This window comes from Nicotiana tomentosiformis, chromosome 3, assembly GCF_000390325.3.
Source record: "Nicotiana tomentosiformis chromosome 3, ASM39032v3, whole genome shotgun sequence".
In the NCBI taxonomy this organism is placed as follows: Eukaryota; Viridiplantae; Streptophyta; class Magnoliopsida; order Solanales; family Solanaceae; genus Nicotiana; species Nicotiana tomentosiformis.
Genome location: NC_090814.1, coordinates 127,569,082 through 127,586,004, shown reverse-complemented (window position 1 = coordinate 127,586,004; position 16,923 = coordinate 127,569,082). Strand labels below are relative to the sequence as shown.

The 16,923-nt window shown below is 34.5% G+C and overlaps 2 protein-coding genes and 1 non-coding gene across 3 annotated transcripts; 2 read left to right on the top strand and 1 right to left on the bottom strand.

Moving 5' to 3' along the window:
* Positions 1–25: 25 nt before the first annotated feature.
* Positions 26–4,879, bottom strand: LOC104109541 (SNF1-related protein kinase catalytic subunit alpha KIN10-like). The gene is made up of 11 exons (XM_009618872.4): positions 4,720–4,879; positions 4,080–4,267; positions 3,706–3,890; positions 3,386–3,568; positions 3,165–3,296; positions 2,878–3,063; positions 2,324–2,413; positions 1,915–1,998; positions 1,040–1,165; positions 737–964; positions 26–433 (listed from the first exon to the last, which is right to left on the bottom strand). The coding sequence occupies exons 2-11, from the start codon at positions 4,261–4,263 to the stop codon at positions 317–319; spliced, it is 1,515 nt and encodes a 504-aa protein (XP_009617167.1). The 5' UTR covers positions 4,264–4,267; positions 4,720–4,879; the 3' UTR covers positions 26–316.
* A 4,929-nt stretch (positions 4,880–9,808) lies between these two features.
* On the top strand, positions 9,809–9,915 carry LOC117279907 (small nucleolar RNA R71). Its single transcript, XR_004510356.1, has one exon. It is a non-coding gene; the product is annotated as a small nucleolar RNA R71 (small nucleolar RNA).
* A 5,114-nt stretch (positions 9,916–15,029) lies between these two features.
* Positions 15,030–16,016, top strand: LOC104109549 (uncharacterized). The gene has a single exon (XM_033659535.2). The coding sequence runs from the start codon at positions 15,030–15,032 to the stop codon at positions 16,014–16,016; it is 987 nt and encodes a 328-aa protein (XP_033515426.2).
* The last annotated feature ends 907 nt before the right edge of the window (positions 16,017–16,923 follow it).

The following is a 16,923-nucleotide window of genomic DNA, read 5'->3' as shown; positions in this document are numbered from 1 at the left end:
ATTAAAAAGAAAAGTATGGCAAGAATTTGAGCGGAAGAAGTATATTGTATAATCTTAATTGAGAGAAAAAAACCATAACAAGTGAATGTCAGAACACTATAATCAGTAGGAAAGAAAGCTGAGAGCTCCTCACTTGTAGAGAGTATGAATCAGGTAAAGCTTACTTCTGGTAAAAAAAAACACACCCATATAAACATGAACACAAAATATAATTGTAAAAAACAACACTAGAAAACCAGTCACATTGATATGTACAACAAGGTTTCTCATTGTCAACAAAATACACAATTGCTCCAGACATCCTCTTTCTTTCCAATCATTGTGGTGTCTCCAGCTGCATAATGAAAACAGCACAGAAATCCAAGAAGAGGAACTGCGGACCGCTAATTCTTTGGAGATCAAGCAGGTATTTGTCGTCTGGAGTTTTGTAGAGCTGCAACAGTATTTACCCAAATCCACATTAGGGAGATTCAAATAGAACAAAACTAAAAAAGCTCCTACTAGTAGAATCACTGGTATTCCCTATTTGAATGGATTTTTCTTTTTTCTCTTTTTTTGGTGAACATGATTCAGCGATCGATGTAACTGAATACTAGATGCTAGGTCATAGACGATAGATTAGAACTGACAATCTTAAACAAAAACTGCTGTCCAAATTTATGCATCAGTTATCAAATTTATGAAAAAAACCACTATGTTGAGAGCAAAAGATTATGAAACAAAGAGATGATTATACCTGCATTTCAAACTTCACAGCTGTTTGTGGCTGTAAATGTGTACTTAGGGCAGTCGCATTGCTAATTAAATGATCATCATTCATATGATTGCTGGCCATGCTATGAAAATCAAGATCGTGACACCATAAACACTTCATATTATAGTGCCCAATTTTTTTCCATCGAACATTTAGTTCTTGCAGAGTCCCAAGAACCTGATTCATGATCTCCCGTGGATTTGCTGGAGACTGACAAAGTAATAAACAATGAAATTGAGGAAATTCATACAATCTTTCCACTACATATACTGCAAGACAACTAACCTGAAGTCCAACTAGCCATTTTTTTTCTTTGGAAAATGGGTGTCTCAAATTCGCTTCTTGAGAAATTCCATTCCCAGTGGACAGCTGTAGATCAAGATTTGGAAACAATCCTGGGGAATAACCATCCTAAAGAAACACAAGAAAATAAATATCAAGGTCAACCTAACGAGTGTGGAATACTTGAGGCTATAGTAAATAGTTAAGTGACATTTGAAGAAGAATAGCTCTAAACTTAGGGAATAGACAGGAAAGTTACGAGGGGAATATTGTGTAAAGCCAGAACTGAACTACCAGTATTCTCAAACTTGTAATAAGAGTGACAATGTGAACCATAGTAGTGGATCTTGAAATTAGTCATATGCAAAAGAATATGACTCTTGACATGCTTTGCACCTTCATATTCTAGAAAGCCAACGGATTCAATCAAGCAAATATCAGGGGAACTGCTACCTCTTCCCCCAACTCCAAACACAAAAGAGGTTAGAAAATGCGCTAGTTCTGAGTTGTAACACTGCTTTTAGACTCTGATACGATCAGTAAGAAATTCAGAGATAATACAGAAAGCGCTAGGTGAATCAGAATTAGGATATAGTTGGAGAACTGCAGAACTTAGTAGCATCTCTTCATCCTAATTTGTGCAAAAGGAGAGCAGCATGTCTATAGTCAGAGTATCTCCATGTGATGGGATTTTCACAAATTAAAATTTTCCTATATGAAGTGACACAGTAACAGTAGGCAGAATAGTTCATGACGATCACACAACAGCACAACGGTTCTGCAGTTCACATACTCTTTTTGACAGAAAGGGTAATAAATAACAGCCCAAAAAATTTATGCTATGAAAAATAATGACTTTAAAATAAGAGAGAGCATACCATAGATTCCTGAAACTCAGCTGCTAGATAGCCACTGGAAGCCAAGGAACGGTTGTCGTACACCAGATAGTATGCAACAGTAGCCTGAGATAGACACATAAGGTATAAACAAGCTGAAATAATTAAAAGGTTGACTACATTTCATTCCTTTGCAATCAATTTGATTGAATGTAAGCCCAAACTTAAGTAGAATCATGTGCATACCCCCCCCCCCCCCCCCAGGATTAGAAACATTGAAAAGCCTCAATTTCTAGGTAGAAATGTAAAATTCAAGTATATCTACAATTGCTAGATTTTTTCCCTTTTCCAATACCCTTAGTAAGCATGTGCAATGGAGAAAAACTACAAGAAGAAAAAAGTAGCATGCCAAGAGACAGAGTCGCAGGTAATGATGTAAGAAGCAACATACATCGTCTTGTATTCTCTTTTGCAAAGATTCAAGCAACTGGTCTCTATCAAAACCCATCCTCATTACTTGCTGGAGAATTTCTTCGTCAAGCTGCAGAGTTGAAAGCAAGACAGCTTACAGTATCAGCAGGAATAGGTAAAGAGAAAGAATTGCATACCTCAAGTATTTAACAAACAAATAATAATATGCATGAGGAATGAGATATATAGGATAGATGTGATAAGCTTTTGACATATCTAGTCAAACAAAATCCTCTGAAATGGCAGCAAGATACATAAGTTTTCCCTAATGTCGTAAAAGGAAGTGAAGATTGATAACAATGTTTCGATGTCAATTATACTTGATGATTCTTTTATGTTACCACTTGAATTAATACAGGAGTAACAAGTGGAGAAACCACAAAAACCAGCGTCCAGTATAAGTTACCGGATATGCAGCAGCATATTAAGTTGGATTTGAGGTAGCAGTCGACAAAAAAGGGGTAAAATCAATTGGAACCCTTTCAGCAACATACAAGATAAATTTTGTTCTTACCAAAGTAATGTCATATTTACCTTTTTGAGATGTTGCATAGCATCAGGTGGAGGGACGGCCAAATACCGAGGAAGATGAATTTTGAACCACTGGTGCTGACGAATATCAGTCATGGTTATCCGCTTCATAGGGTCAACAATTAGCATCCTTGGTATCAAATCCCTAGCTCCAGCTGATAGATGACTAGGAAGGGTGTAGAGTCCACTCTGAATGACACAGTGTCAACCATGTAAAGAACCACTACTTCAACTGTAAAAGCTCGGAAAATCTAGGGAAACCAGACAGAAAAGTAGAAAAATGGGTGTACCTTTATTTTCTTGAAAAGGTTAGGAATATTCTCATCATCAAAAGGAAGTGTACCACAAAGAAGAGCATATAAGATAACGCCACAACTCCAAACATCTACCTCGGGACCAGCATAAAGTTTCCCAGAGACAACCTGCAAATAAATGTTGTCGATGACTTCAGCCTTCCAGCTAAAAAGAGAAATGGTTGTCTTAAAGATAACAAAATTGTACATGTTTCCACCTCAGGGGCTGCATAATTTGGACTTCCACAACTTGTCTTCAGAAAATGGCCATCTCGCATAATGTTGCTCAAGCCAAAATCTGCTATCTTTACATTGTGCCTTGCATCCAAAAGCAGATTCTCAGGCTTAAGGTCCCGATGAACCACCCTATTCCTATGGCAGTATTCTACACCAGCAATAATCTGTCCCCATTGAAACAACCAACCAATTATGATTTCAGTGAAAAAGAGAAACTACATTCATATCGTAAGACCTAAACCCACAGTTAAGACTGCCATTTTGCACCATCAAAAAGACCAAGATAAAAGATCAACTCTACCTGCTGGAAAAAATGGCGAGCTTCATCTTCCTGTAACCTGCCCTTTTCTACAATATAATCAAAGAGTTCACCAGACTTAACATACTCCATCACGACATATATATCCGATGGTGTCTCTATCACTTCGTAGAGTCGTATGACATGTGGATGCACAAATAATCTACATATTTTTATTTCTCTTCTCACTGCACAAAGATAGAAAATTTAGATGTCCCGCGAATGACCTTCTTAATATCAAATGAACTAAACCAAGACGTGACTCAGTTAAACTTGTTTTGAACTTCACGAAAATATGTTCATGGTGTAAAGAAAAGGAACAAACAGAAACCACATCTATTGATAACATAAAGATACCCCAGGCATGAGCTTCATACATTTTTCCTCCATGTCGGGAGTCTTCATTTTTCGACGGTTAAGGATTTTGATAGCCACTTTGTGCCCAGTCAGCAAATGCTCAGCAATTTTAACTTTACCAAAGGATCCATGGCCAAGAGTTTTACCAAGCCTGTAGTTCCTTAGAAAAGGAGTATCTGTAGTTCCACCACCTCTGCTACTCATTTGCCTATAACACACATGATTGACACCTCTAGCAATTTAGTCAAAACAGTTGGATATCTAGCTATTCATAGCATCAGGGTTTTGAATCACAGAGTAAATCCATTCTCTTCTCAAAGCATAGTTTGTACATACAGCAGATTAACTAAAGTTAACAACTTAAATTATCACATTATAAAGTTAGGTCAACTGAGCATCAAAGAAAGCAGATTTTAATTGAACATGTAATCCAATAACAGAAACTTCGAAAGCTCCGCTAGAGAAGTTATCAACTTGAGGATTCCGTAATCAATGATCAAGAAAAAAGATTAACAGCCAGATCAAGTTCAACTCAGAAACTGTAATTACTGATTCACAGCACGATTTTGCTCAACTTATGACAAAATTAATCACAAAACCAAGAATTTTGCAAATATGATAACTAGCAGAAAATGGAAGTAAAAGAGTTAGAAAAAATACCTAGAAAGTGAATGGGTTGAATTTCTGACAGTGCATGCGCGAATTTTCCTCGGGAAAGAGAGGAAAAAAAGAGGGCGGAGAATTTTCAGACAGTGAAGGAAAGTGATTGGAGCTTTGTAAGTTCTCGGGTTTAGAATCTGACTCAGCAATACGTAACGGGATATGGACAAATTCGTTACATCTTTCCACTTTGTATCGAAAACGACAAAATTAGCCCAATTCCTCAATGAGGCCCATTACAAGGTTGTCCATCTCAAATAGTTTTGGGCCTAATTCGTCTGAACAATTTAGGCCTAATTCTACGGGCCAGTTCATATACAGATCCAACTGTTGTACTCCTTAGCATCTGTGCCCATTTTAAGCAACTTAGCTTTTTTTTTGGGTCTGAAGTTGACCAACTTTTCCCACCTTAAAGGTGACAAATTTAGTGTCAAAAGTATTATCACCACAAAGTAAAGCTTGTCTATGATATATTGCGTAAGTTGACTTTTATAAGTATTATCAAAAAGGCTTACAAACTAGTGATATCGACATAATTGAGTTTAAGTAAATATTTATGTGGCAGCCAATTTTGCACCACCCATTGAATTTGTACTCACTTTTTAGAAAAAAAACATTAACTGATATCCAACTTTTGAATAACTTCAAATACATACACTTTTGTATGTCTTCTTCTTGGGTGTTACTTCTTTTTTGTGCTTAGGATTTCTTCTTCTTCTTAGTTGCAAATGGGTTTGTTAAAATTGTTATTTGTTTTGACAATTTGATGATTAGGGTTTGTTCTTTATGATATTTGAAAGTTATGTTTCAGATTTGAGCTAATCCGGAGTAGATTTGGGTGTTGAATCTTGCTTTAGATTGTTGAAATTCGAAGAACAAGTTTATATTTCTGAACTTAAGATTTGAAATCTGAAATTGCATCGAAAAAATTAAACTACTTAAGATTCGAATTTCTCAAGTTACATTTAAAAGATAAAAGAATTTCAGATTTGATTTTTGAAGTTGCATTAAAGAGATTGAACTATTTCAGATCCAAACGGGTACACTTTGTAAAATTTTGTGCGATGTGAATATAATTTCTTTCAATGGTGGCCCCAAAAAATAAATATATATACGAAAATGATCCATTTTAAGCAACTTAGCTCTTTTTTGGTCTGAAGTTGATCGACCTTCCCCATTAAGGTGACAACTTTAGTGTCAAAAGTATTATCATCACATAGTAAAACTTGTTTATGATACATTGCGTAACGTTTAACTTATATAAGTATTATCAAAAAGGCTTACCGACTAGTGACACCAGCGTGATTGAGTTTAATTCTCAAACTCCCTTCTCGATTTCTTTTTCTTTGATCCCCTACCTAATAAAACATTGAAAAAATAATATGAAAATGATATTAAAATACAATATTAGTATAGACTAAAAAAGCGAGTATGCGAGTGATGGAATCATATAAAATGAAACGTCCTTTTTGATAGTTGTTTGGATATATCATAAGCAAGATTTGTCATTCATATCAAAATGGATACAGGTTTCAAAGTTCAAATTATATAGCACAAACATTATTGAGAAGACAAAGAGGAAGGAGCTAACCTATCATATTCTATTGTATAATAATAGCTTCTATTCAATATCCATCTACAAACTAATTTATGTGCTCATCCCTTTTCATATTTTCTATTTGAACCAATCAAAATAATTGATGGCCTACATATTTCTTATTAGAATTAGATAAGGTTGATGCTTAATATATACACACAGAAACACTCTACCGTCTTAATGGAAATATGTTATAATATTGAACCAACAATAATTAAACATTTTAAAAAAAGTCTTAGGTCAAACAAACAAATACTATATTGATCTTATTAATTTTCATTAACATATTAAGAAAAGTTATATTACTACTTTTTTTTGGTTAGCTAGTTATATTCACTTGATTTAGCGTGCCAGTTTATTTTTTTTCTCTTTTATTTCTACACCCACATTAATAGAAACAAGCTTGATGGATGATAACTTTTATCATGTCCTTTAACAAAATTTATATATTTGAAATTTCAAAATAAAGAAGAGTCATTTAAAACATAGTGAAGTAATGCAACAGCGATTTGTTTTTTCCATTAAAATATAAAAGGGAAAAGATTACGGAGAGGAGAGAAAAGTCATACGAACTAAACTTAGGTGTTTTCCAATTGTGAAATCCTTAAATCCATAATCACCGACAACCCCACCCAACTCTTTTAAAGAAGCTCTAATATATTAGTGCCATCAGAATATTTTGACACTTTGATAAGGTTTAAAGGCACGTAATTAACTACTTAAGTAGCTATTTTAATTTTGCCATATGCAAATTTAATAAATACTTACCCATACGGTGTGTTTATATCAAACTAAACAAGTTAAAAACTCAAGTTAACATACATGTATCAATTAAACATGATTAAGAGCTAAATGCATGTATAAAAGATTACACATACTTTGCATTCGTTTATTTGGTATAAACACAAAGTTTGAATATATTTTTAGCTACGTATAATTCTATCAGAGTAAACTTCAAATGCAAACACAATTGTTAGTATACTTTTTTTTTTTTGGTTTGATTATAGCTAAGTTTTCCCTTGCTAACCTTTTCGTATAAAGTTAAACATAGATTTGATCATTGCATTACACTATTACAGCCATGTGGCTGTCCACCTATTCTCATTAACTTCCATTAATTAGTCTAATCCAGTACTTACTCAAAAAGCAATCACTTTAGCTATATTTGATAATATAATAATAGTTAAAAAGCGTAGAAATTAAAAGAAGAATTAGATATCTTCCAAGACCTTGGACCGTTTTAAAACAATAAAACGAATGCACAAGGTATGAAAATAAATAAGTTGTTGTAAGTTGGAATATTACCAATCTGGATTAGTTTAAAGGTTAAATTAGCTTTGCTTATTTTTCTAAAAGAATTATTACGTTGACTACACACCAAGAGAATACAATATGTACTGGTGCTACCAAATCTAAACCTCAAAGCTAAGTGGATTAAGAACTATTTATGTTAGTTAGCAGCATCATTTAATTATATAAGGATTAGTTAACATGCAATATGAATTGATTAAACTATGGACTAATATGGGAGTGAGTGAGAACTAAGATCAATGTCAGTTAGGAGAAAAATCATAGGTACAATGACTGAATACCAATAGATGCACCAATAAAGGTTGTAGCGTAGCGGTAACTATTCATCCATTTTTAATCAAATGTCTCTTATATAAGAAGTTACTTTTGGTAGGGAGCGCTTTACTCCAAGATAAAACTTTGTCGCGTGAATCGGGTACTAAAACGGATACTAATACTGGATGGGAAATCGAAAAAAATAAAAAGAATATCAATAGATGCAAGTCTGTGCATATTTCTTGCAACCTAAACAACAAGGATGGAAAATGGACCCTCAACTAATCTTATAATCAACCAACGTTCAAGTGTTTTAGGTTAGAAGAGACTTGGCACCAACTTCATAATGATGGCTGCTTATGTTAAATCATCATTTTACTACAATTTCTTTTCTTCCTTCGCTCCAGGCCCACTTACTACTGGTCCCCTTTTTTTCACTTAATTCTCTCTATATTATTTCAGAAGTCTGCACGCTTGATTAATTTTATTTTTCGGTTTTCAGTTAGGAAATTGATGGCAGCTCACACATCTGCTGATCTCGACTTGATCAACTCTTCTATATGGCCAACCAAGAAAATATATTAGTAACCTTAGTAGCGGAGCCAAGAACTTATCAATGTCAATGTCACTTGGTATTCAAATCTGGGATCTAAAAGTGACCTTTGAACCCTTTGTCACTATACTCAAAGGCGAACGTGAGTTAGGATTTGAATTTTATGGGTTCAAATTTGTAATTCTATCATTTCTGTCTAATTTACAGGGTTCAAAATTTATTATTTGTAGATATTTAGTTAATTTTTTAATACATATACATGGACTAAGCCGAAAGTTATGAGTTCAGATAAACTCATACCTTATTCATTGGAAACGCCCCTGGAGGCGAATGTAGCCTTGTCGTACTGGTTCATCTGAACCCAGTATTTTTTACGTAATATATAAATTTATGTATAAAGATTCACTCAAATTGAAACAAATAGTAGATATGTATACTGTCGAAATCGAGCTCGTGGTGCATCCTAGCCTCCGACATGGTAAGCCAAGCTCGAGACATGACAATAAAGGACTGAAGATCGACCCAGACTCACCGCCATAAGCTGCTTCAGGCCCTGCTCTTTTGGATTGACATGTGTATCTGCAGGTAACGTCCCTTGGGGACGATTATTCAGAGCCATAGATATCTGCCCTAATTGAATCTCAATGCCTTTTATCTCTGAGTCATGTGCTTCCGCTTTCTCTTGCATTTTTTCATTGGACCCAATCAGTTGTTGCAACATTCCTTTAATTTCAAATAACCCATCATTTTGTCTCACTATCTGTTGTTGTTGAGGCTATTGATAAGCTAGCTGCTGATTTTGCTGATTATATCCCTGTTGCCTTTGGTAAGGCACAACTTGTCCCTGTGGTCGCATAGCTCCAGGATTGTTGCTATTGTTGTACCGTTATTGTGCTGGTCTATACTGCTGATTCTGTTGCCCCCAATTCTGACCACCTTGCCTCTGTCCTCCATAGTTGGCCACATAGTTCATATTTTCTTGATAGTTCTGGTTGTCGCTTTCACTACTCCATGAGCATACATATGGTTGGTTAATACATGGTGTACATAAGACTCCATTAGTTATGTCAACTATGTGTACCTGCTTCTGGCCTGATTCGTCAATCTTCTTGGTGAGGATATTCATTTGCGTCATCAAAGTGACCATATTCTCTGCTATGGAATTGTTTGGGTCCAAAGCCACTGAGTGAACTACATGGGTGATTGTAGTGTCTCTTGTCATTCATCCTGAATTTTGAGCCATTTTATCTAGCAGTACTTTACACTCTCTAAATGATTTGCTCAAAAATGCTCCTCCTACTGAAGCATCAACGTTGGCCTTCAAGTTGTCAGCCAATCCCATGTAGAACCTTTGTCCCAACATCTGATCTGGAATGCCATGATGTGGACACTTAACCAACATACCTTTGAACCTCTCCCACATTTCTTGCAATGTTTCTGCTGGTTTCTTCCTGAAGCTCAATATCTCATCAACTTGCTTGGCAATCTTATTTGGCGGGTAGAACTTGTTCAAGAACTGCTTGACCAATTCTTCCCATGTGGTGATGGAATTTATGGGGATCGAATTGAGCCAAGTTTGAGCTTCTCCAGTCACTGAGAATGGAAACAATAACAGTCTAATTGCTTCAGGTGTCACATTCAGCTGCCTTTGAGTGACAAAAATTGACAAAAAGTTTTTCAGATACTGTTGTGGGTCTTCAATGTACGACCCTGAGAACAGTCCCTTGTTCTGCAGCAGGTGTAGTATGTTATTTGTGATTTGAAATGATTCTGTTTGTATCTGAGGGACTGCAATTACGGTTGCCAGATTTTCAGCGGTGGGTTGTGCCCAATCATACAAGGCCGCTTCTGGTACAAGGGGTGCCACACCCCGATTGTTCGGGTCGTTCACATTGTTCCGGTTATTTTGGTCGTCTATGACGTCACCCATATCTTGTTCGATTCGTGCAGTTGAGTTCTGTTTTCATTTGTCATTCTTGTTTGCACGATTCAATGCCTTGAAAACTTTCTCAGGATCTGATAATGCTTCGAACAATTCACCAGTTCTTGAGGAGTTTCTAGGCATGCACCTGTAACACCCAACACTACAAACGTTCGAATTTCAATATAATTAGTTTGAAATGAAGAAAAATTGACTAAATTAAGAATTCTAGCACTTCTTTTAGCTGCAATTAATAACACCGTTAATTCCTCGGCAACGGCGCCAAAATTTGATCACGCCATTTATGCCTCCTAAAAGGTCTAGCGGTCATTGCAAATATAATCCGGTTAACAAGTCCGGAGTCGAATCCCACAGGGAATTAATCTACTAATTATAGCCACTAGACTCATACGAATTCAAGTAATCAACCTTCAGAAATATTAAATAATGAATTGGATATTTACTAACTAAAAACCAAGCAACGAAAATGCAGTAATTGATAACTAAAGAAGGACAGGTTGTAGACAAGATTTGAAACAGTCTAAGGTTATAATTTCCCCTATTGTCGAAATCCTCCCCGCTATATTTCCTATAAATTTGCCTAAGTATTCTCTACCGATCGTGAGTACTTTGAGTGTCGTAATTCTCTTCCGAGTAACTATCACAATTTACTAGACATATTCTTCCGAACTGCGCTAGCTAGTACTAGTTTACTGCTCACTAGGATCACACCAAGGTTTCGTTATTCCTAATCCCACCTTTAAACCCTCCGTATTGATCCCTCACATACGTTAGGAGTGATGTTATTCAAAAACTATCTAAATATTCATTCTCTTTCAAGCAATACACACTAAATAGGCATAGTCGATTGAGAGCTTTTCAATCAACCACAATGTAAACGTAGTTGAACAAATAGAGAAAAAGCTAAGGCAAATCTATATTAAATGTAATAGGAAAATCATCCTCCAATAGGTTCCATCAAAACCCTAGATTAGAAGTTTAGCTACTCATATTCATAGTAACAATTTTTCAAGTAATTTGCATAAATAAATTAAAAAGAAAAAATGAAGGAATGAAGAACTCGATGATTCTTTCCCCCAAAAGTTGTTCCATGTGCTATTCTTGCCTCTGGTCGCCAAAAATCCTCTAAAAATAGTTTTTAATGACTATTTATATGTGTAGAAAAAAGACCTAGACGAAATAACCAAGTCCAAAACCAAATAGGAGATAAAATGGGCCTTAAAAATCCGGACCACCCTCGCTACAAGCCTCGCGCCTCGAGCTCTACAGCGCGCTCCACCTCGCTATACACTGTGCCTCGCAAGCTCTGTCGCGCGCATCCTCTCGTGGTAAGCCTCGCGCCGCATGCTCTAACGCGAGCTACAATGCTCGCCTCGCCTGCTCTATAGCGAGCCACAAAGCTCGCTTCGCCCGACTATTGCTTCATTTACTTTTTTGACTTGCTTTGCCTAACTGTCTCTCGAAGCTTGTTGATTTTGAGTGATGCCTTCATTCTTTGATCCTTGTGTCCGACAAATGCATGCATTCATGTAAATATATATATAATATACTTCTAAAATATTCACTTTGCTCACAATTTCATATCCAATGTACCTACACATAAAATAACTCAATTAAGCACAAATATAGTGTAGTTCAGCATTAAAGCTCCTAAATGTATGGTAAGTAATGCACTAAAAATATATCATTATAACCAAACATTACTACCCCACACTTAAACGTTGCTCGTCCTCGAGCAATCAAACTACACTTTATGTAGACACGATATTTTTAAATAATTCTTCTAACTTATCTCACCAAAAATCTTTAAAATAGACTAAGCACAAGAGTATAACATCTTCACCTCAAAATTTGGCTATAATGATTTGGGTTATAGAGACTTCTAGTTGAGGAAAAGGCCAAGAAACCACGGTCATGAAAAACATCATAAGAAGATGAGCATTGAGCAAGTATCATGAAGGATATGAATGACCACCAAATATATATATATGACAAAAGAAAAGCACACATAAATTTGTCTATTTTGACAGATATTGCTAATTGCCACCTCTTGCTTTGGTTAAGTTTTTCACTTACGTTCTATGTTCGTTCAGTCCAAGAAAGAGCACAAGTTTCATGCTCAGCTGACTGTGTAAAATTAGGTGATGAGCAAGCAATGACAACCAAAGGTAGCAAACAAACTGCATATATATTTGCCATTTTGTAAATCCAAAATGAGATTAACGACTTTGCCAGCTATCCCTCCTGTTTATGTCATCTATTACTCATCATACATCAATACATTATTCTACTGCATATAATTTGTTAAAAAAGTCAACCATACTGATTTTTAATTATCCTGACAAATTAAATCCTTTATATGAAATGAGAATTCCTTCATGAAATATAAGGAAATATATGCAGACATTGATGCACAAGTTGTTTCAAAATATTCGATTTGTTAAAAGATAAGAAGCACTTATTATTATTTTTTGAAATTCACGCTTACTGCTCAAATTAGCATAATGATAATTAAGTAAGACATTTAAAAAATATATTATTAGACAAACACTCTTATAATAAAGGCTACCAAATATATCTTTTTTACGTGGTTGAGGGTCTTCCAAGTATGAAAAAATAACCAATTTTAAAATATGACTACACAGTAATACTCTATTGTCTATAGACAGTGATAAAAAGAAACTTCAAAGGAATATGCTTTTAATAACAATTTTCACTAATAAATCTGTATGAAAAGAAACAGGTTTCAGAGTTACCTTGTTTTACAATTGTATAGTTGGAAAAGTTTTTTCTCATTTTAACATTTATATTAATATCGTGTCAATTTTAAGGGATCCCCTAAAAGAAATTCCTCTTTGGCACAATCCCACTGATATGATGGTGTTTTCAGAAATAGAAGAAAAAAAAAGAAAAATAGTAAACTATAAAAAGGAACTAATAAATGCCCCACTCAGGGGCGGCCCAACCCTAAAGCAAGTGAATTGCTTTAGGCCCCAAATATTTAAGGGCCCCAAAATTACTAGTATTTTTCTATATATAGTAGTATATTATTTATATAATTATCATTTATTATTGATAAATTTATTTCTTTATTGTCATATTAATTTTTAATAACTCGATTTCTTCCTCTAATTAATATAACTAAAATAGTTTTCTGTCAATCTTTTTTTACTTAATTATATTTCTCTATTCATTAGTTGGTCACGTAACTATATCTAATAATCTAACTTATTATTTATTTTCCTTACATAAATTATACTCTCTCCGTCCCAATTTATATGAAAGAGTTTGACTGGATATGTATTTTATGAAATAAAGGAAGGCTTTTGAAACTTGTAATCTTAAATAAATCATAGAAGTTTTTGGGCTAGAAATCATCTCATTAATGGTAAAAATATAGAAAGAGACTTACTAAAAAAAAGGAGTCACTTATGTTTTCTGGGTTCTCCCATTTCAGTTGTGATGTAATCAACGTTAAATTCATTTAATTTTCTGTATTTTATAAAACTAAGTTCTCATTTTTTTTAATTCCACATCCTTACTTGTCTAATTTTTTAAAAAACAATGTTCATTAAATTTTTATATATATATATATATATATATATATATATATATATATATATATATATATATATATATATTTATTAAGATTTTGCTTTAGGCCTCCGATGAGGTTGGGCCGCCCCTGGCCTCACTTTACTTTTATAGTATATGCCTAAGTTGTGTAAGATAAAATAATTCCTAAATAAACAATTGATGTTCCTACACGTTGAAGTAAATTCCAAGACAAACAAAAAGAAGTTTTCCTTTTCCTTTAGCAAGCAAGACATGAAAAGAGCCTAGATATAGCAAAGGTTCTCAAATGTTAATGATGTTTAAATATTTTTTTCACATAATACAAAAGATGCCTTCTTTACACGCTCCTAAAAGTGCAAAAAGGGAGAAAAAATTGGGGTTCTTTACAAAATAGCCCGTATTTTTTCTTACCGGTATACGCAAATTATATACTGATTATATATATGTTATATATAGATTATTCATATATTATTAGAGTAGGTGCTAGCCTATTAGGCGCGGGTTCGATCGAACCCAGTCACTTTCACTTAAACATTGTATTTGTACTGGAAAATCATTAAATAATATATAAATATTTAATTGTGAACCCCGTAAATAAGACGAGCTATGAGTTCCATGACAAATTCAAAACCCATAATTTTCAAATTATGGCTCTACCTCAGTATATTATACATATGCCAGCTATTTTTAGTTTAAGCAATTTTGATTGGAGGCTAGTTAGGTTAATTCTTCAAAAATGAAATTTGTCCTGCTAAACCCAAAGTTAAGCCAACTATAACTAAGAAGAGGTTTTGGAGATTACAAAGACAGAATTCAGAACCAAATCCCAACAAACTCACTGGTAAAAACAAAGCAAAAAAACTCCACTGCTACAAACTCCTCTATGGTTTTTGTTATTTTTTAGTTGTTGGCCTATCCATTCCTTCCAAAAAAACCAACTCTCCAAACATTTTCCAAACAACCATTGAAGAATGAGATTCCCTCATTAAAATAGAGAAACAAACATCAATATATATATAGCTCATTTTCTTGATTTTGCCAATCATCTTCACATCAAAAAATACCCAAAAAAAAAAATGGAAGATTACAACTCCTCTATTCCAATGCAGAGAACAACCAAAATCATCAGAAGATCAATCTTTAGTTTTCTGCAAAACTATCAATTCTTCACAACAACAGCAGCTTTTTTTGCCTTCCCTTTTGCAGCCTCATTTCTTTTACTACAATCATTTATCCCCTCTTCATCTTTCTTCCCAATAATCTATGAGCGATTGCATTTACTTTTTGATGCTGCAGGTTTCCCTTCTTCTTCTGAATTTTTCACCCTTTTAAATTCCAAGATTTCTCAAACCATTGCCATATCTTTTCTTGCATTCCCTTTTACCATTTCATCTTTTCTCTTCAGCAAAGCTTCAGTAATTGAAGCTCTCAATTCCTCAAAACCAGCCCAAAATCCTTCATTTTTTTCTTCCTTTTTCCCCCTTCTTCTTACCCAACTCTGCAACTCTTTAGTCATCATTTCAGCAAATGCAACTTGTTTTACTGTCCTGTTCTTTGGTTTTAATCTTGTTGATTATGGATTTGGGCTTTCATCTCCAAGATTAATTCTTTTGTGTTCAGCAACTGGAGCTGTAATTTGCTCAATCATTCTTGCCAACACATTAATCATTTGTAACTTGGCTTTAGTAATATCAGGAACAGAGAAAATTGGAGGGTATATGGCAATTCTCAAATCTTGTATTTTAATAAGAGGAAGAACAGCGACAGCATTATCACTAGCTGTGCCTGTGAGTTTGGCTTTGGCTGCAGTTGAAGCTTTGTTTCAATACAGAATTGTGAGGGCTTATTATCAAGAAAAAACAGACCTTTTTTCTTTAGCTTTAGAAGGAATTTTCATTGCCTATATGTATTCAATTCTGCTGGTTCTTGATACAATTGTCAGCATTGTTTTCTACAGAAGTTGTAAAACGGATGAAGGGAGAATTTTGCCATATCAAGTTGAGATTCAAGATAGAGATGAACATACAGTTCTGAAGATAAAGACATTAGAGGAGTTCTTTTAAGGTTGTTCAGTGATTCAGCAGATTCTGTTTTCTGATAATAAAAAGGGTCTGCTCTCTGCAGGAGTAAATATGGTTTGATCAGAGGAAGAGATGAAGCAATTCTTGGGATTTAAAATGTATTTTTGTAATCTGCAGAATATACATTGATGTATGATTTACAACCCCATATTCTCTTTTTATTCTCTTTTTATGTAATGTAGCAGCTTTTCTGTATACAGTTAGAAGAAAATCCGGAAAAGACTCTTTGCAAACTGTTTATATTTGGATTTACAATGAAAAGAGAAAAAAAACGTGAATTTCTGAAATCAATTTGATTAATGCAAGGTTTACAGTCTAGTGGTACCGATAGGGTCAGAGCTCATCTCGGAAAATTATACTTTGTAAGTAGGGTAAAAAAGTAGAATCTCTTTTTTTCTTTGCATATATATATGAATTGTTAGAATCCCTGTGATATAAGCGAACATTTTTGCAATTTTTGAATCTTCTTATTAAAATTTTTGGCTCTGCCAATGTGTACCGATGAGAGTATCTCACACTGTGTAGGTTCGATTCTTATTGTCTCCCTTTCCCTTCTTGTCCCCAATTCTTGATGTAGAGTAAACCTTAAATTTGGCCGGCTATTCATGTAACAATCCCATTTTTTTTAAAAAGGTTGCTCAATGTAAAATTCAGATAGCTTTTGTTTGAGCAAAGTTGAAGGTGATTGCTTGTATTGTACCTAAAGTTGAAGGAGGTTTCACTTTGCACAACGTAGCAGTCAAGCTATGTCTCTGGTCATATATACAGGGCCATGTCTATACATTTGCACATAAGAGTTCTAGCCGTGCAAGTTAGTCAAGGTTCTTTCCTTTTCTTTTTCTTTTTTTTTTTTGGGAGGGTGGGGGTTGGGGGGGGGGGGGGGGGAGTT

What these genes read in the sequence shown, in the direction of transcription:
- LOC104109541 (XM_009618872.4), bottom strand. Translation starts at nt 4,263, where the DNA reads ATGAGTAGCAGAGGTGGTGGAACTACAGATACTCCTTTTCTAAGGAAC. An exon ending in ACCTTTTCAAGAAAATAAAG is followed by an intron (nt 3,064 to 3,164) that starts GTACACCCATTT and finishes TGTGTCATTCAG; the next exon opens with AGTGGACTCTACACCCTTCC. An exon ending in AATGGCTAGTTGGACTTCAG is followed by an intron (nt 965 to 1,039) that starts GTTAGTTGTCTT and finishes TTACTTTGTCAG; the next exon opens with TCTCCAGCAAATCCACGGGA.
- LOC104109549 (XM_033659535.2), top strand. Translation starts at nt 15,030, where the DNA reads ATGGAAGATTACAACTCCTCTATTCCAATGCAGAGAACAACCAAAATC.